This window comes from Opisthocomus hoazin, chromosome Z (genome assembly GCF_030867145.1).
Source record: "Opisthocomus hoazin isolate bOpiHoa1 chromosome Z, bOpiHoa1.hap1, whole genome shotgun sequence".
NCBI classification, from domain to species: domain Eukaryota; kingdom Metazoa; phylum Chordata; class Aves; order Opisthocomiformes; family Opisthocomidae; genus Opisthocomus; species Opisthocomus hoazin.
This window is the reverse complement of record NC_134454.1, coordinates 86342079-86361896: the sequence shown is the minus strand read 5'-3', so window position 1 is coordinate 86361896 and position 19818 is coordinate 86342079. Positions and strand designations below refer to the sequence as shown.

Sequence of the window (19818 nt, the reverse complement as noted above, 5' to 3'; positions counted from 1 at the left end):
TTGTCCTTCATCCTTCCTAATATCTGATGGCCTATAGTGTTTCATTGATCGAAATGCGAACTATAACCATTGTGCTGTTAGTGGTGGTTTGGGTTTTTTTTTTCCCTGTTTTTCCAACTTTGGGGCCCCAAACTGTCGTGCATCTGAAATGTGATTGAGGCCTGGACAGTTCAGCCATTTGCCCTTGCTCACTGGTAAACTTCAGCTGAATTTCTGCTCTTGGTATTTGCTGCTGTGCAGCTCCAGAAGTGCTTTGGTCCTCAGCTCACCCACTTGTAAGGGTCAACCACAGGTTTTCCATCCTGCATGGGTATCTCGCTATCATACTTGCTCTTAAATGTAGCCCAGCATGTGTTTGAAAGAGGTGGGTTGAATGGCCAGAGGAGACCATCTGCTCTGACCTCATGTATAACATCTAGTGTAACAGAGATTGTTTTCATACGTTTGCACCTGAAATGAATTCCAAAACTTGGGTTTGACCACCGTACCGAGTCACCACGTGTGGTAGAAAGCAGTGAGGGCAGGCACAACGCCTGCAGCCCTGCCCAGCCACACTGGACAAGCGTGGGAGGAAAGGTGAGCTGCAGATGTGAAGCCAAACTGTTGAGGTAATAAATGAGGGGAGGCTGGGGGCTCACTCTTTCCAATGAACTGTGTCCGGAGGCAATATTCTTTGACAGCCTTGACCTGATTGTCCCAGGATTGTCTACATTGCAGCTGAGTCACAGGCAGAGGGAAGTGTATTCTAAGGTCATTTTAGACACTTTTGCCTTTAAGAAGACCACTGCAAATAATTTTTGTAGGTAGCTCGTGACCCATATGAAGGGCAGGGAGTGCAGGTACTACTGAAAGAGGAGACCTGTACTTGAATTCTTGGCAGAGCCTATCAGTGTGCGATCAGCTCCTTTCTAGCTGGGACAGGAATTAGATGAGATGAAGGCAGCAACTTTCCTTGCCACGATGGAGTGACCTGCCCCTGGAAGAGCTAGGAGAAGGAATAATTTTTTTCTTTCTGTGGCAGCGGTTGCCCGGAAGGCAGGACGAATCTGAGATTGTGTTTCTCTTTTACATTATTTGGGCTTGTTTGCTCAATGGGTGTGTCATTTTGATTGATGCAGGCAACAGGGCTAAATGGGACACACTGATAAAGTATTACTGCCTGTGTGTTTACTCTTTACCTTCATCTCAGGAAACATTTCTGGTAGTAAATGAAACATTTAGTAATGATAGACAGCAACCTGTTTTCAGCACTTCTCCAGCATGCTCAGTCGTGCCTTCAGACCACAAAACTTGCACAGGTCCATGTTGGTAGGTGTCCAAGGCTGGCAGCTTCTCCTTCTGTGTTGTCGGTCCTGGGATCTGCTGGGTTGGAAGGTCCCAGCGGTGGAAGCGCCAGGAAAATACATGTGAGTTGTAGCAGAGAAAGACATTTACTTTTGCTTCCTCTGGTCTCTGATAACGTGGAAGTGTTCCCAAAGAGCCAGCACTAACACTTTCAGGCCAATGTAACCTTTACTTAATTGCACTATTGCTATAACCTCATATGGCCCTTTAGATACCAAGTGAGATAAGGCCCCTGTGTAGGGGAGCTCACACTCATTACCAGTGATGGATTATACAATTGACTCCTGGGATTAAGATCAGAGGCTGATAATGTGGAGGGGAAGTGTTATGGGGAGTACATTGTTCTTATCAGTTCTCACCACACATGGGGTTGAAGCAAACAATAGATCAATCTACATCACTTAACAAACCCTGCTTACAGCTATGTGTGCAACTGGCTGTTGACTCACCAGCAGGACCTTTTTGAAAGCTCAGAGTTCCTGTCCAGGCAAGATTCGAAAGTGAAGCTACACCAGAGAGGGGAAGCTGCTTGGCACAGAGGTGGGAAAGGGGGTGAAGAAGAGCTGCAACTTAGGGTTGTGCAAGAATGATGCTACAGTATCAGAGAACAGCACAGCCTGGGAGAAGAGGGGAGGATGGCCCTTCTGTGAGGTGGACATTTCGTAGAATCATAGAATCATTATAGTTGGAAAAGACCTGTAAGATCAAGTCCAACCGTTGACCAACCACCACCATGCCTGCTAAACCATGTCCTGAAGTGCCACATCTACACGTATTTTGAACACCTCCAGGGATGGGGACTCCACCACTTCCCTGGGCAGCCTGTTCCAATGTCTGACCACTCTTTCAATAAAGAAATTTTTCCTAATAACTAGTCTAAACCTTCCCTGATGCAACCTGAGGCCATTGCCTCTCGTTCTATCACTAGTTACTTAGGAGAAGAGACAAACACCTGCCTCACTACACCCTCCTTATAGGTAGTTGTAGAGAGCAACAAGGTCCCCCCTCAGCCTCCTCTTCTCCAGACTAAACAGCCCCAGCTCCCTCAGCTGCTCCTCATAGGACTTGTTCTCTAGACCCCTCACCAGCTTCGTTGCCCTTCTCTGGGCATGCTCCAGCCCCTCAATGTCCTTCTTGTAGTGAGGGGCCCAAAACGGCACACAGTACTTGAGGTGTGGCCTCACCAGTGCTGAGTACAGTGGCACGATCACTGCCCTGGTCCTGCTGGCCACACTATGCCTGACAGACGCCAGGATGCCGTTGGCCTTCTTGGCCACCTGGGCACACTGCTGGCTCATGTTCAGCCAGCTGTCGACCAACACCCCAAAGTCCTTGTCCTCCATGCAGTTCTCTAGCCACTCCTCCCCAAGCCTGTAGTGTTGTGTGGGGTTGTTGGGATCCAAGTGCAGGACCTGGCACTTGGCCTTGTTGAACCTCATACAGTTGGCCTTGGCCAATTGATCCAGCCTGTCCAGATCCCTCTGCAAAGCCTCCCTACCCTCAAACAGGTTGACACCCCTGCCCAACTTGGTATCCTCTGCAAACTTGCTGAGGGAGCACTCAGTCCCGTCATCCAGATCATTGAGAAAGATGTTAAACAAGACTGTCCCCAATACTAAGCCCTGGGGAACACCACTCGTGACTGGCCACCAGCTGCATTTAACTCCATTCACCACCACTCTCTGGACTTGGCTATCCAGACAGTTTTTTACCCAGTGAAGTTTACACCCATCCAAACCATGAACAGCCAGTTTCTCCAGCAGGATACTGTGAGGAACAGTGTCAGAGGCCTTAGCAAAGTCCAGGTAGATGACATCCACAGCCTTTCTGTCATACACTATATGGGTCATCTTGTCGTAGAAGGAGATCAGGTTGGTCAAGCAGGACCTGCCTTGCATGAACACCTGCTGGCTGGGCCTGATCCCCTGGTTGTACTTCACACACCCAGTGGGTGCACTCGCAATGAACTGCTTCATAGTCTTCCCTGGCCCTGAGGTCAGGCTGACAGGCCTGTAGTTGTTGGGATCCTCCTTCCAGCCCTTCTTGTAGATGGGTGTCACAGTGGCAAGCCTCCAGTCATCTGGGACCTCCCCTGTTAGCTGGGACTGCTGAGAAATGATGGAGAGTGGCTTGGCCAGCTCCTCTGCCAGTTCCCTCAGTACTCTCGGGTAGATCACATCTGGCCCCATGGACTTGTGAGTGTCCAGGTGGAGTAGCAGGACGTTAACTGCTTCCTCCTGGATTACGGGAGGTTTATTCTGTTCTCTGTCCCTGTGTGGTACCACGGGGGGCCTGAATATCCTGGGAACAACCAGTCTGACCATTGAAGACTGAGGCAAAGAAGGCATGAAGTACCTCAGCCTTTTCCTCATCCTTGGTGGCAATGTTCCCCCTTGCACCCATTAAGGGATGGAGACTCTCATTGGCCCTTCCTTTGTTGTTGATGTATTTATAATAACATTTTTTGTTGTTCCTTACAACAGTGGCCAGCCTGAGTTCTAGCTGGGCTTTTCCCTATCTAATTTCCTCTCTGTATGACCTAACGAGACCCCTGTACTCCCTTTGAGTTTCTTGCCCTTTCTTCCATAATCGGTAAACTCTCCTTTTTTTCCCGAGTCCCAGCAAAAGCTCCCTGTGTATTTTGATACTGTCATTTCTCTCCTCTCCAGTCTTGAACCCCTTTTATGGATTGTCACCTTTGGTCCTAGTCCCTTTTGAAAAGAAATTGCCTTAAAGCACAGTAGGATGAAACCAGGGCATCAGCAAGAATTTTGGTCACGTTGCAGGGTAAATAAAATACTGGTAGTCTAAAGCTGGGAATTGGGTAAAGCAGGTGGGGAAGGGAAGGTGCTGGTTAGGAGTGGACATGATGAATGGAGTGAGCAGTTAATCACACTTCTTGGTACAAAGGACAGATGGGTTTCTCACAAATATCACCCAGGATATGGGTGACTAAGGCTGTCCACGGGTAGGCTTTCAAGGAATAGACTGCAGGTGACTTTGTCATAGGATCAGAGCATAGTTTGTGCAGGAAGGAACCTTTAAAGATCATCTAGCCCCACCCCCCTGCCATGAGCAGGGACATCTCCAACTAGACCAGGTCGATCAGAGCCCCATCCAACCTGACCTGGAATGTTTCCAGGGATGGGGCATCCACCTGGCAGTGGGCAACCTCTGCCAGTGTTGTCATACAGACAGGCTTTGGTCTAGCCCATGTTGATGAAACAGAGCCAAGTTCTTGTAGACAAAAGGCATTACTTTTTTACAAATAATCATACTCTAGAGAGATTAGATAATGAAGTAGCAAGGGAAAGAAAAACCGACATGTGTGCTCTCTGAGGTGCAATCACTCTCATTTGCCTGTCAGGCTTGATTATTTTGAATAATCAGGGCTTTGGCTCTTTTTCTCATAGTGTATAAACGATTCTCAGTTATCATTTGAGTGCTTTTGGATGTGTTCCCAGAAGAACTTCAGTTCTGGATGGCTTGGTGATGTCTGTAAGGAACTGTCTTCTCCAGCACTAATACGTGGTTACCTCTCCCAAGACCAGGAGAAATCTGGCTATGCATATTTTGAGGAGAACAACAACAACCCCATGTGTCTGAAGTTAGAGCTGTTTGGGTGCATTTCTTTCGTTGCTTGCTCACAGCTTCATTGAAAAGCACAGGCTTCTGCAAGTCTTGCAAATAGGCGTCATTCTTTGAAAGGACAATGGAACAAATGAACGTGCAGAACTTGCTGGCGTGATCATCGGTCATGAGGCAAATGGGACCTCTCTCACCTCCCTAGCTTTATTACGTAAATCCGCAACATACAGGTTCGTGGCCTCCTCTGGGAGAAGGATTGTTTGAAGGACAATGTGCCTTTCCTGCATGGCATTCTTGCTGACATTCCTCCTCTGCTACCGTAGGCTTCAACAGTCCTTGGCCTGCCATGTGCTCCAGCGTGAAGCGTGGCACTGGTTTCACCTGGCTGGTCTATGCCAGTCTTGTGGATAGGTACAGGGTAGGTTTAGGCTAGATATAAGGAAGAAATTCTTTACAATGAGGGTTGTGAAACACTGGAACGGGTTGCCCAGAGAGGCAGTGGAGGCCCCATCCCTGGAAACATTCAAGGCCAGGTTGGACAGGGCTCTGAGCAACCTGATCTAGTTAGCGGTGTCCCTGCTCGCTGTGGGGGGGTTGGACTAGATGACCTCTAGGGGTCCCTTCCAACCCAAAACTTTCTATGATTCTATGATTCTATGATTCCTGCTCGTTTGCAGAATTGTCACCCTGGGAGGCAGCGAAATGCTTACAGCTGTGATTTTCAGCTGTGCTGGAAAGGAGATGATGGGTGGTGTGACTTGCTGTGAAGGACCGTTCCACAAGATCCCAGCAGAGTTTAGGCTGGACCTATGCAGATTGCATCCCTCTTGTGTAATTCCTTCTTTGGCACCCGCTGCTCCTGAGCCTTGCTTGCGCTGAAGATGAGAGACAGCTTCAGCTTCCAGGAGGTATCAGTCAGGGGAAAGGTTTTCTTCGGGAATTTTCATTGCAGGCAAAATATAAAACAATAAAAATTTTTGTACTAAAAAAAAAAGCTTTTGGTATTCAGTGGAGAATGTGTGGATGTCTCAATCCAGCTGAGCCCGTTTCTCAAGCACATTTAGTGTAACTAATTTCTGTGACACACTCTACTTCTTTTCAGCACATCTGCAAACATCTCAGGGATAAGGATAGTTCTCCTTTTCTGCTCTGTTCCTGCTATGCTGCTCTTAGTCACCAACATGACTTTCAGTTCACAGCTTCTATCATTGGGTATGGTAGTGGGCATTTGCTCTTTCAAAACTCAACTAGTTATTCTGTCTGCTTTGTATCAGCTTTCATCTTTGGCATAGTAAAATAAAAAATTATAATGTGGCAAATTCATCCCAAAGCTGTATCACTCATTTTTTTGGCTAAATGTATTCTCAGGCTCCCCTATGTATAAATCCCAGCTATGTTTTGGATGGGCTGGTCTGTGTGCTTGCACTGCTGTAGGGATCCCCTCTTTCCTAAAGCCAGTTTTTTGTCTTTTCCAGTTAAACTAGTGCAATCAAACAGTGTTTTCTGTATCATGTGGATGAAGGGTGAACATATGGTATGTAATCTGCCTGCATGAATGCCGCTGTAATAGTTTTGTTGCTGTCCTAGCCCTCTGGGAATGCTGCCCTTGTATCTGCATGGAGCAAGTCTCTGGTGCTGTGGACTCTGTTGCCGGGTCACACATCTTTCGTCATTCTCCACCCCACGGAGATGAAATCCTTAAGTGTTTCGGTACAGAAATGAATGGTATGTACTTTCCACCAAGCTGCAGAGGGCAGCAAGGGTTGAGTGAACTCCAGTGAGGGTCCTGCTCACGGATGCATATGGATGGACACTGCTGTGGCAGGAACAAGGGTGTGGGGAGAGCCCCAGAAGAAGCTCTGATAGCAACTGGAGAGGCTTGTGGCTAAGGATATTCAAAGGTTAGTGAAGTCGAAGTGGCTGGTGGTGCTGTAGAAGCTAGAATGCTTCCCCAGAGGGGTTGGTGACGATGTCCATCACCAACACCACACTGCCAGCAAACCAGCAATGGGGAAACGGAAAAGGGAGCGAAGGCTCAAAGAGCCTTTTATGGTGGGATGGCCAAAAAGGAACTGCTTTCTTGGGGCAAAAGACAGAAGTTCAATGTCACATTAGGGGATTTTTTTTTAACCTGCACTTCTTCCAAATTATTGCTGTGTTCCTTGTTTGTTGGATAAAACTTAGCTTTATTACACGTAGCAAGCTTGCTAGCTGCTTGCAGTGTCCAGCAGAAAAGTTACACGAGGAGATCCGTCTTGTTGCTAAGCCACCACTGCACAACACTGGCTGCTAAGTGGGGTGTCTGTATCCAGGGAGGGAGAGTTTGTGTTTTGAAAGTATTCTTTGTACAGGAAGGATTCAGTCACCCTTCTCTAAGCTGAGTAGGTAAGTTGAAGATAAGTGATCTGCTGGGTTAAGATAAAGTGAATCAGAGAGGTGTTTCAAGGGGTTTATCATTCCAGATCTTCCTATTCAGCTGGAAACTGCTCCTTTGTATGCAGGGGGTGCATAAACGCAGGAAAGGGTTGTATCTTCCTCTGGCTGAGAGTAAAGCCAGGATGTTTTGGGCACCATGAGGATCCCGCATTTGCTATCAGATGCTTCCACTTGGTGTAGGTGTTCTCTGTCATGTGAGTAGAGGAAAACAACAGAGAGCAGAGAAAAGATGGGGAAGGGCTGGGAATGTGTAATAAAAAAACCAGCAATTCCAGATACAGGAAGCTTTCTTATTTTCTCGTTGTGCAGATGAGGAAAGGTTCAGGTCAGGGCAGACAGATGTAACACAACCTACTACTTACATGGCAGCTTTGTCATCACTAGCAAAACCTTTCTACCTTTTTTACCCACACAAAAGGTGTTCAGCATCACGATGGCTGATGAGATGAATGACTGGTTCACTGGGGCTGACAGATGAGGTGACAGCATTTTTGTAGAGTAGCAGTGAAGAGGTCTTAGGCAGATGCCCCTTGAGTTCTTGCTGAGAGTCGTATTCCTGTTTTAGCATTTCAGCATGAACAGGTCGATGCTGTATTTGCTTCTCCTGTGAAAAGTTAAATCTCAGAAAATGTCATATTTTAAAGGTGTAATTGTACTCTGTTTTTTGAAGACTAATAAAGACCCACTCCCAGTTTTATTTAGAGAATTAGCATTTTCCACTTAGGAATTATGTTCCTGCTTTCTCCAGAGTAGTGTGGCTTTCCATCTCCCTCTTTCTTTCCTTGTGTGAGAAATCAGGGTTCAGAATTGCAACCAGAAACAAAACTAGATGGAGATCTGTGGTCTGCCCCTCACGTGTGCCAAGGACATCTTTGGCCCCGGTGCTGGAGGCAGGGTGGGCAGCAGCCCCCCAGAGAGGGAGCGAAACCTCAACCGGTGCAGGACCAGGAGGCTGCGCTTGTGAACGCAGATGGTTAGGCACAGAAGGGGTCTTGATGATGAAAAGTGCAGGAATGCTATGAAGCAAGCTGGGTTTACTTTGCATTGAAATGCAGTGACAGGTCAGGAGGGCTCAACCTCAAGGTAGGCGATTTAACCTTCAGAGCCCCTTTGCGAGTGAAACATGTTTAGATGTTAGCTGGTTTAGGAAGTGCTGAGGAGCCAAGGGATATCCACGCTGCCTGCTGAGCTGTGTCTAGGCACTGTCTGAGGGTTGCTGGCTGAGAAAGGCTGGGATCATGCCAGGTCACGAAAGTTCGGTCGGGCAGGGTAGATGTCTGTGCACCAGCACCTGATCCTTTTCATTTACCAGCATGGCCGTAGCCTTCAGGCACCTAAGACCAAGGCTTCTGGTCCAGATCTATGAAATATTAAGACTTCCAACTCTAGTTTAAACTATTCCATTTCTATGTAGGGAAACTAATTACCTTGTTCTATCTGTGCCTTGGAGAATAAGCAGAATGAGGATCTTAAGTCATTGAAGTCTATTTGCTTTGGGAATTACACTGTTTCCCCATTTCTAAGCTGAACTGCTGGTAACAAAAAAGAGCCTTACCACCTGAAGGCAGGTTTCTGTAGCCAGACAAAGAGGAAAGCATCAGAAAGATGTTAATTTATGTCTAACAAGTCACTTGCCATAGTAACCTTTCCAGTGCTTATATTCTGAGGGAGGGGGAAATAATCAAGTATTTCTTTTAAATGCATGACCCTAGTTCCTCATGGCTAGCGTCTTTCTCAGCAGATGAATTATCACTAGCTAATCACAAGATTCAAAGGATTAGACAATTATCAACACAAGCATTCTTCATACTGTTTGTACTTCATGTACAGCATGGTAAAACTAAACAAAACCTGCAACAGTCCTGGAGGGTCAGGTAAAGGAGATTGCATCGTTGCATGTCCCAGATTAAAATACTAATGTGCTGCACTCATACCTCCTGGTTTTGGTCCTGCGTCTACAGCTGACTCTTGGGTCTTGTCTTCAGGTGACCTGGGCTGAACGTTTCCTCCTCCCAGTTTAGCATCACCAAGGGTGTAGTGTCTTTCCTACATGGCTAAATATTGGCCTCTTCTGTGCTTGCCCAGAAACTGGTTTTCTTGGGGAAGGTGAAACGAGGGCTGTAACCTGTGTCTTGCTACCACTGCTGGAGGTGTCAGCATGCCCTGGGCTCTGTGAACCAGCAGCACTGCTTTGGGAAGGGAGAGCAGAGGGCTCTGCTGCCAAAAATCTGCTGGTCCTTGCTCAGCGTCCTGCGATTTCTTGTCTCAAGTTGTCATTCATGCTTTCACTCCCCTTACCTCCAGCAGCAAGACCCATGCAGTACTACGAGGTGTGTGGCTGCAGCCAGGGCTACTGGGCAGCTGGACCACAGCAGAGGGTACTGGGAGGCAGGAGACATGCCGGTGTCAAGTGGTGGAGACTGGGGCAGTTGCCTGACATGGAACTGTGAGTCCTGGAGAGAATTATGCACATCAGACAGAAGCAATGAGAGTGGCTTAGGAAATCGCAGTGAGGCAGTTCATTTGGGTTAGACTTTTGGATAAGATCTGATTCTAAGCAGATGGCTTGGTGTTGTGTTCTGTTTTCTGGGCTTTTTTTTGTTTGTTTGTCTGTTCATTTGTTTTAAATTTTGAATGCAGTGACATCTCTGTTGCTATGTTATGCTGACACTGAGAAGGAAGTGGTCTAGGAAAGAGCCCCAAAACTCCTGCCCAACATAAATGTTTCTTATGACTCTGATATAACCTGTGTGTCAGAAACAACAATGCAAACAGAGTGCTTGCAAAAAAATTGTGACTTCAACAGCATTTATTTGATTGAAACGAAAAGAAACCCAACAGTTTCAATAGTAAGATAAATTAGTCCTGTTAGCAATGACTGCTTCATGAATGATAATTAGAAAAAGCATGGTATTCTGACTGACACATGTCAAATTATCAAATAACTGTTATTTTGAATGGGGTGTTGGGAAGAATGAATTTCCTGTGTAGTGTAAAATGAAGAATTAGTTCTGAATGAAGTGCAAAATCTTTCTAATGGCTGAGACATATCCTTCATCTTTTGTTGTTTTTCACTTCTGTGCGTATGGTTTCTTTACAGTACTGCTAAAATGTCCCTGTTGCTCAGCAACAGGACTGAAATAGCACCAGTTGGAGGAAATCTGCTGATATACACTAGTCATAAAAGTATGTACTCTTACTCGAGTGCGGATTTTGACAGGAGTGAAAGCTGGACTTTGTGGACTTCCCTCTCTGGGGCACACAAGGCCCTGGGTGGGGAGATATCAATTCAGACACCAAAAGCCAGCCTTTTCCATCACAATTCGACAAATGGAGAGGTGCATACAGAAAATGACCTCATCTAACCCCAGTCTGGGGGGCCTGTCCAGCATCTCTCCTGCGACCAAGTCCTCGTCTGGTCTTGAGGATGTTTTCAGCTGTGCCTGTAGCCCTGCAGGCACAGCGTTGTGCCTCCAGCTGGTTGTGTCTTCTCTACAGTGGCAGACTTTGTACTTGCACATTTGAGAAGGTATTGATGCAGCAAAATGCCGTAAGTACAAAGAGCAGAAGCTAGAAGTTTCCCCCATACACTGATTCAATAATTAGATTTCCCAGCATTTTCTAGAGTACTTATTTAAGAGATAACCTGTCTTTGGAAAACCTTAGTGATGATAACTACAGGAAAACTTAATACTAAACTCAAGAAAGTATGAATATTTGTTTTAAAAATTAACTCCACACTACTATGTACATTTTTACCAGGAAAAACACAGGAAATGGCCAATACAAGTGTTCTCTGGAGTTTCAGTCACGCAGAAATACTGTCAAACAGCTGAAAACTTGACACTTCACCAGAAAATACTGCCAGCAGTTCATCCCAAATATTTTTCGCTGGGATATTTTTGGTCATCGTAAAAAGACTCGTTTTTTTCCCCAATCTCAAAAATCAGCAGTAGCACTATTCACAGGCTACTTTTTATTTCGTCTGCTGTGAGAGGAACAGATTTTGATCTACTTCCCCAGGAGCAGCAACCTGATTGAGTTGAAGCTGTCCCTGCTCACTGCAGGGGTGTTGGACTAGATAACCTTTAAAGGTGCCTTCCAACCCAAACCATTCGATGATTCTGTGACATCACTGCACGTAGGCTAAAGCCAGCTGAAGGTCCTGAGCATAGGGAGTATTTGTGGTGAAGATGTCAACTTCATCATGAGATGAAGTGTCTCCATGAGCCAGACAGAAATGTGGCTGAGTTAGCACCCATTGAGGTGACCAGCACAGTTGAGTGCAAGGTCAGCTTTCTCCTTCCCTACCTGCAGACCCCGTGAGCCTGTGCAGATGTGGCACAAGGCTGGTCCGCTGCAGAGCTCTGCTACATCCGCTAGTCCTCAAACCATCCTCTTCCCATCACAGTGTGGAGGAAGATGGCAGAGCAGCATGTTTGGCTGCTGACTGGGACAGTGCACCATTTTTCTGCTTGATGTTTGTGGGCTGAGAGGGATGGTGTAGGGAAACAGGTCAAGAAGATCAGCTCAAATTAGTTCTTCTTGTGCACCAGCTGAACTGAGTCATTTTATCGCATAGGAAAGGGACAGCCAATGCCTTTGCTTCTGTCCCCTCCTTTGCTAACCCATGACAACGTTCAAGTATTCAGAAATACCATGAGATTAACAAAAAAGCATGAAACTTCTTACTTTTTTTGTAGCAAAAGATTACTTTCACTGGAATTTGCTTTCTTGGCTTTGGGTTTACAGACTTTTCTCTGTAACTGGCTAGGCCTGAAACATTTTTGTCATGAAATGTTAGAGCCTAATGCAAACTAAAACATCCAAAAACTGGGGCTGATAGACACCCCCTCCCTCCCATTACTGTGATTTTTACCATGTCTTGCAAATGTTAGCAATGCTGCTTGTGTCCATCTTGTGTGTGATGGTTGCTAATGGGCATCTGTCTCCACCAGACTTGAGAGATCTTCCAGGTAGAATTCTTCACCACCTATTTTCTACTTAGCAAAGTGTGTTCTTTATTCCAATTCTTTGCTCCTATGAAGCTTGCTATGATGTATCCTATTGCTGTCATAAGCTGGTTTTAGCCATTAATTAGGAGTCCCATCAGATGCGGAGAGAAGCTCTGCTCTTTATTGTTTTACATCCAATTGCTGTGACTCGGATTTCACAAAACAGATTTCTCTTATCAACTTCTAAGTCATTTCCCCACTGCTTATAATTGAACTGTCTTTTCAGGCATATGTGCTTTTAAATCGTTACAGATTGGTCTTGGGAAAGGTCCTTCCAGCACAGCACAGTCCTAGCTAGTCAGGACAGAACAAACGAATGTGGTGGAAAAAGTGCCTCCACTCAGAAGGTGGTGAATTTTTTTAGTCTTTTGACTTTGTAGCACACAAATCACATTTTTCTGGGGGGAAACACCTTGCACTCTTGCCTTAAAATCTGCACAGTATCTGTTGTCTTGGGTCTTTATACCTCACAGCAAGACCTCTGGTGTTTCTTCATCTTCAGATAATAAGCTCGGTTGGCTTCTGGATAGGTGACTTTGGAGAGTGGCAGCTTGTAGATGGCAGAGTTGTTAGTGGTTATTAATAGGAAGGTCAGCGCAGACAAGCAAAAAGACCAGGTTCCTGATGGCACCCCAAACTGTAAAAAAAAAAAAAACAAACTCCATGTTAACTACACGTCTTTCTTTCATTTTATCTCCCAGCCCTTAAACAAAAGTCAGAGTCAAGCAGCTTGGAACAAGATTTCTCAAGGAAGTTTTGACTTGGTTTTGCATGGAGTCACTCCCTGGGGAGGCAGGATTTCTTTATGAGATCTTGACATTGTGCATTAACCTGCAGCATCTCCTAGCTCTTCTGCTGCCTGCTCTGTGTGCATTCGCAGTGGTCTTAGGTGGAGAGGAGTGGATACCAGAAACGTGCAGCTTTTCCCTAGACTGTTGTACTGACTACCTTTTGGCACATGGGCAAAGCAATTAAACCAAATCTGATGTTTCTTTACACATGGGGAGGGCCCTTTTCTCAATCACTTCAGGCACAAAGTATAGACGTAAAATTATCTCAGAGGTGTTGAGGGGTAAACAGTGGAAATTCAAGAAAACTCTGAGGATGAAGAGTGGTAAATGATGATTGTAAGTGGCCTGTTTCAGTGGCAATGACACCAACCCCCTGGGCAGACTGTGTCTCCTCTCCTGGGTCAGTTCTGCTAATGGCTGAATTGTTGTCTTGGTGTTTTGCCTGACAAGCCAGGAAAATAGAAGATGTTCAAATCAGTCTTTGGAAAAGAGACCTTAGCTGATACACCACTTACCACAGACAACATGTTAGTCACTGTTGCTCCCAGGTAGGCACTGAAGAGCGCTATGCAAAAGAAAGGTAGTTCCTGGTGAGTTCAGTTGCTCAGGGAGGAGAACAGCAAGGACAAACATCTCTCACACTGCCTTGGGCAGCTCAGCCATTGTTTACAGCTGTGCCTGGACAACCCCCTTTTAAAGCTCTTTCTGTTCTGCTGTGTCCCCTCTGAACTGGAGATCGTGGAAAGGGCAAAGTAAAAAAAGAACTGGAGTGATGAAAAATGTGTCTATGGAAGCAGAGGCTTTTGAAAAATGCACTGACATGGAAAGCGTGTAGCGTGATGGATGGGGTTAAATAGGAGAATAACCCTTCCACCCCCATCTCTCCTGCCTTTAGGGCTAGAAGGTGGGTCAATGAGATGATACAAAACTAAATCTTTTTTATATGAGCACTGAATGAGCAATAGTTTCACTCCCAGGTCACAGTGATATTGAAATTTCATATGGAATTGCCTTATAAATAATTCTTCAATCATTCTGTGTTGCCTAGCTCATGCCTTTGGTATCTGTTTCAATAGACTGGGGAAACTGTACTGTCTAACTATAGAGCTGGACTGATCTTGAGCTCCAGTTTTCTTAAAGTTTAGGCATGTCCTTCTTGAAAGAAGGAATTTGAGCTGGTATCTAGGATTGGAAGAAACAATATGACTCATACAGAAGTGTTGAACAAACACAATTAATACCTCAAAACTAAGCATCTAATTTCAAAGACCACAGTTAATGATCCACTAATCACATCTTTGGTTTTTGAACACAACTCTTGGCCGAAAGCAAAACCACTGCTTTTATTTTGTCAGGGTATGTTAGAGCAATGGCCCCAACATCTGTCTCCACCACTCGTCGGTCTCACCTAAGTCCATTTGCCTGTGTAGTGCTGGCCATCTGACTTCAGCCCACCTCTAGTATAAATGTATCTCTTCTCACTTCAGAAGGAAACGTGGCAGTAGTGAAAATCCAGAGGGTACCTACCACAGGCAACTGCCAGCAAATGTGTCTGCCAGGTGAAAGCGTAGAACATGCCTCCAATCGCAACGCACGAGAGGGAGCTGTTGTAGCCCCACAAGCCGGAGCAGATTTTGCTAAAAGGTGTTGCTAAGCTCAGTCCTGGAAAATAAGTCAAAGATGTGTTATCTTTCACCAAAGAGATAAAAGCAGCTGAGAAATGGCATGAGTGCACCTTTTTAAGGGCTCTAGCCTTCATATGTATGCAGAGCTCTTATTTGTAGTCATGTTATGGTCTAAGACTAAAGCCACTTTAATCTAGTGCAGTCACAGCAGAATTTGCCTTGTGCTACTGAGCTGAATTTGGCCATGTGATTTCAGCAGAAGATATATGGAAGATATATGAGTGAACAACCATACATATGAACCTGAAATGCATCCCTGAGGCCTGCATTCTGACTGATGGCTAGGACTTTTATTAAGCTGCTCCTAAATCCACCAGCATATATCCAGAAATGAAGTATTTCATGATAAAAATTTATTTCAGACAAAAATATGCTTCTTTCTTCTGAAGATTTCCACCATCATAAAACTAAGTAAGAGAATGGGAAGTCAATCAAAAGAATTCTTAAAAGAGAAATGTGTGTATATTTTTTTTTCAAGCAGTCATTCTCCAATGGAGGAAACATTGGTGACTGTAAATACTCCAGTTATTGCAGTTCCTCTTTTATTCTCCATGCTTTTATACCAGTCTGACACAATTTGACACAAATCAAATCTTTACCTGCCAGCATCCCCACTGCCGATCCAATTGTTGCATGCAGACAAATGAGCGGTGAAGAGATAAATAAAGCAATCAGGAAAATTCCCCCAGTCCAGGGGTTATCGCAGCCATAAACCTGACCCACCCCGACTGGAATGGATTGCAGAAGCTGCATGAAAAAAGAAAAAAAAAAAAAGACAGTTTGTTTCCAGATTTATCATTAGTTTTAAAAGAAACCCTGCTATTTTTCTTGGCCTTGTTCATGTTTAGCATCTGTTGGATGCAGTCTCTCTTTCTGGACTGTAAGTGGAAAGTTTGGACACTTCTCAGGAGACAGCAGGTCATTTCCACAGGGTTTCCCCTTTGATGATGATGAGTCATCCCTTGTTCCCTAGCCATGAGCTCCTCTGCCAGGTTTTTGCTGTAATATCAAAGGTAAATGTCTTTTGTGAAAGGACTAGGAAGGGTTTGCTCATCGTCTTTACATGTGCTGCTGACTTGGCCATTTTTGCATGCTGTTGTGGAGCATGACAGTGAATCTAGGAAATGGAAGTGCTTGGGTAGATGATGCCTTTGAAAAGACATTCGCCTCTGAGTGGGCAGATCTGAGGATGAAATGGACAGTAATGTCTTGGCCAGAATTAGAAGACTTTACTCAGGTAAGGCTGTATTGCCATTCTACTTACCTACCTGAAACTCCCTTGGGATTCACTAGGAATAAGAATGTGTAAGACTTGCTGGGTTGGTGGGACAGAGCTCAACTTGGTCAAAGCTTAGAGATGGTTTCAAGACATTTTTCATCAAAGTGTTGTGTTCCTCCATGTAGAGCAGCCTATTTATGATTCCCATAAAATTATGTGGCATGGTAAACTTTCTGTGAGAAATATCACTCATCTGGATTGCTATTTGGTGTCAATTAACTTCCTTTGCTCCCAGGGAACCCTTCAAAATAGTCCACTGAGCCTTAGGGGAAAGCCATTACTCTAGTATCTACGTTGTTTACCGTGCTATGCAGGACAATAAATTTATTTTTTTCTTTTTTTAAAAGGTCCAACTCAAATATTAACTAAAAATAAGTGAGCATATGCCTGCACCCAAGTTTATAACCATTCTGCCATAGTAATATCTGCTTTCTCATTTCTAATCAGAAAGAGGCAATTTTAAAACCACACCGCTCTACATAAAAAACTAAAATTAACCTGCGAGTTAACTGATAGTCTCAGCACGACCGTATCTATGGGACACTGATCAGTAGACGCACAGTAAAGGGTAATTTGATTCTAGAGGCTCTTTGAAGATTATAGTTTAGATCCAACTGTAAGTGAAAGGTACCAGATACCAAAAAGATGCTTATTTTCAAGCTAACAAAAAATGTCATTTCCTAGACTAAACCTTTACATTTTGGATAATAGCTATCTTATAAATGCAATTTTATATTGCCAGGCCATAATGCAGTAATGTAAAGGAAGATAATCTCATTCTACAGTGGTTTTCTTTGTAAATTGAGAAGGTTGTTATCTTCAGGACATCCTACCAGTGGCATTTCAGCATCCGTCCAGGTAAAGTTTGGTGTTGCTATTGCAGGCTGAATGACAGTTGTAGGGAAGAAGAGGTTATGGGGTCCTGATGCAGCCAGATAAAGGGTCAAGGCCAAGTTGAAAGGCAAGGTGAAAACGGGCAGATCCCATTTACAGAAGACTGAGCCTAAAGCGCTGGTGAAAACAGGGCTGAAAGAAGAACAAAATGGTCTCACTAGGAGCTTGTCAGCCTAGCAAAAAAACCCAACAAACAACAAAACAACCCCACCAAATAAACCCACAAAAACCTGCAGGAAATTCACTCTATTTTTTTTTAAAGATTTGTTTTATTTCCTCAGTCTTTCTCTTAAAATCAGACATGTGCTAGGGTCATTCAGTGAATTTCCCGCCCTTCCCAGTGAGCAATCTACACATTCCTGCCATGTTATGCAGTGTATGTGGTCAATTTGGTGACCATGAAGGAGCCAAGATTCCTCACTCATGTGGAGAATCTAGTGGTTTAATGGAATTATTTCACAGCTCGCTCTCAGTGTTTACTTTTTTCTTGTAGTACTTGAAGAGGATTGTATTTGGGACACTCGTGCCAGGTTTGAGTGAACTGTGAAAAAGGCTGTGTGCCCTTGTCCAAGCTCACAGATCAGAGTCATTAGAAGTAAAGGCTGATGTCAAAGGTATGCTTATTAAAATGAGTAGAACACCACATGAACTCCAGGCAGACAGATGATGTGTGTGGTTTAGCAATCTCCAAATAGACATTTGGGGGCCAAAGACCAGCTTTCAAAATTTTTTCTATCCAAATACCTAGCAGATTATGGTGTCATATATATAAGTAAAGTATTATTAGTTGTTTGTTTTCATTAGCATCAACCATCATGTCTTGGGACCACCGATCATCTTCTGTGCCTGGAGAGGTAAATTTTCTTGGCATTTTTATACGATGGCTTAAATAGATGAAACACTTGTAGTTGATGGTGGTAGGGAATGGTGAAAATAATGTTCCTCTGGAGACAAAAATGCATTGATGCATCACAGCAATATGGCTAACATTTAGGGCATTGAATTACATATGATCATCTATCAATTTTGCTTTTCCCAGTTGGGTTTATTTGTGATTATGTGGATATTTTATTTGTTTTGGGATTACATCTGAGTTTAAAAGTATGAAGAATGATATAGATTTAGTAGCACATATATGTTAGTTGTGTTTCTTTCCCATTGTAGTCTGTATAGTGCATAAAAGTATACAACAGCTCAGTCTCAGCATGAGGACACTGGGGATGGAATAAGAAGCAGAAGAGCCATCCGACTTACCACATCATGGACACCAGTGCTACCGGCAGTAGAAGCCACCAGTGATAGTCTCCCTTAGCAGAGAAGACGGCCATGAGCAGTCCCACCAAGACCCCATTATAGCCATGCAGGCCCGCTGCTATGGCTGATCTGTGTGAAGGAACGAACCGTCTTGAAATCTTCTCCACTTCAGATGCTTTGCTTGCATCACCCCCTCCCTCCCCATGCACTCGTGACTCTATGTGACCTGCCAGGGCTCATGCATCAACCTTCGATTTCGCATGCATGAGTCCCACGTCCTCTCAGCAGCTACCCCTACTGTAGTTACGTTCAGTGTCCCTTTGCACCAGATGCAGCTGGTGGACAGATCTGTCTGTTCCTACCAGACCAGATACATAGCTGGTGAAGGCTACGTGCTTTTCGTCTATATGTCACTCGTTTAACACAGAAGTCAGCACTGAAGTGACAGTCTGGTTTTGAAGGGGAAAAGGATGGACTCACCTGTCCTGACCCAGAAGAAGTGCTGTTAAAGTTGAGACAACTGTTCCTAAACAGCCTGTGAGTGTCCACCACGGGTTCTGCACCAGGAAGCCAGCAACTATGACAAGCCCACTGAGGGGATTGTTGACAAACATCACCTGGGATATCCCACGCAGCATCCAGTCAATAAACTGGATCATGAGAGGTTTATCTGGAAAAGATTGAATTAAATAATAATTAAAAAAAACCCAAGTATGCAGATGATACAGATTTGGCATGTTTTTTTTGAAACTCAGGAAGAGTTTTGGCAGTGGAACTTGGCAGCACGACTGAAGCCATGAATCAACAAGACTGTAAAACATGACTGGGATTTATTATGGTCTATACTGAAGTCTTACAGCTGGAAAGCTGAGATGAACAGTGTGGTTGCCAGAGTCCTGTGTTATAAAGTAACCTGGACCAGATTCATATGAACCAGCTAATTTATGATGTCTGTGCCTCAGATGGCAAATCATGTGTATCCCGTTACTGATTTATTATGGGGACCAAATACACCTACCTATATGTAATTTAACTTCACAGTGGCATTAGGCTTGACAGAAACTGCTCAGCTGAAAGGACAGGGGGGGTTATAAAGAACGGCAGAGCTCAGAATAACCATCCTGGGCTAGGTTCTGTGGGACTATATTCACTTTGTACATGGCATGTTGGGAGGTAAATGTCATCTCAGTCATCCTCAAGATTTAAGCAGTATCTGAATCTCTGCGCAAAGCTGATTTTTTCCCTACAAAACAGAAGTAAATCAGGGCAGAGGTGGTTTCTGTACTACTCTAACTTGAATTACATTACTGAGAAGTTAGTTATTACTCCTTTGATGTAATTCTTCTCTGGAATCCCCTGATTAGTTGTGAAGAAATAGCTTTACCTTTTAGCCAGGCTCCAAATTCCTTCATGTCTCCAGTGATGTACCCGACAGCTCTGCAGACTTTCTTCCCAGCTTTGCTCACTGGATTCTGCTTGATTGTCTTTCTTTCCCCCTTGGTTTCTATCTTGACATCAACATTGTTTTCCAT

At 44.6% G+C, this 19818-nt stretch overlaps 1 protein-coding gene across 1 annotated transcript; it reads right to left on the bottom strand.

Annotated features, from left to right (window-relative positions):
* Positions 1-12843: 12843 nt before the first annotated feature.
* On the bottom strand, positions 12844-19818 carry LOC104335626 (urea transporter 2). The gene is made up of 8 exons (XM_009941377.2): positions 19671-19818; positions 18767-18956; positions 18287-18415; positions 16972-17164; positions 15459-15606; positions 14702-14836; positions 13690-13739; positions 12844-13020 (listed from the first exon to the last, which is right to left on the bottom strand). The coding sequence occupies exons 1-8, from the start codon at positions 19816-19818 to the stop codon at positions 12844-12846; spliced, it is 1170 nt and encodes a 389-aa protein (XP_009939679.2).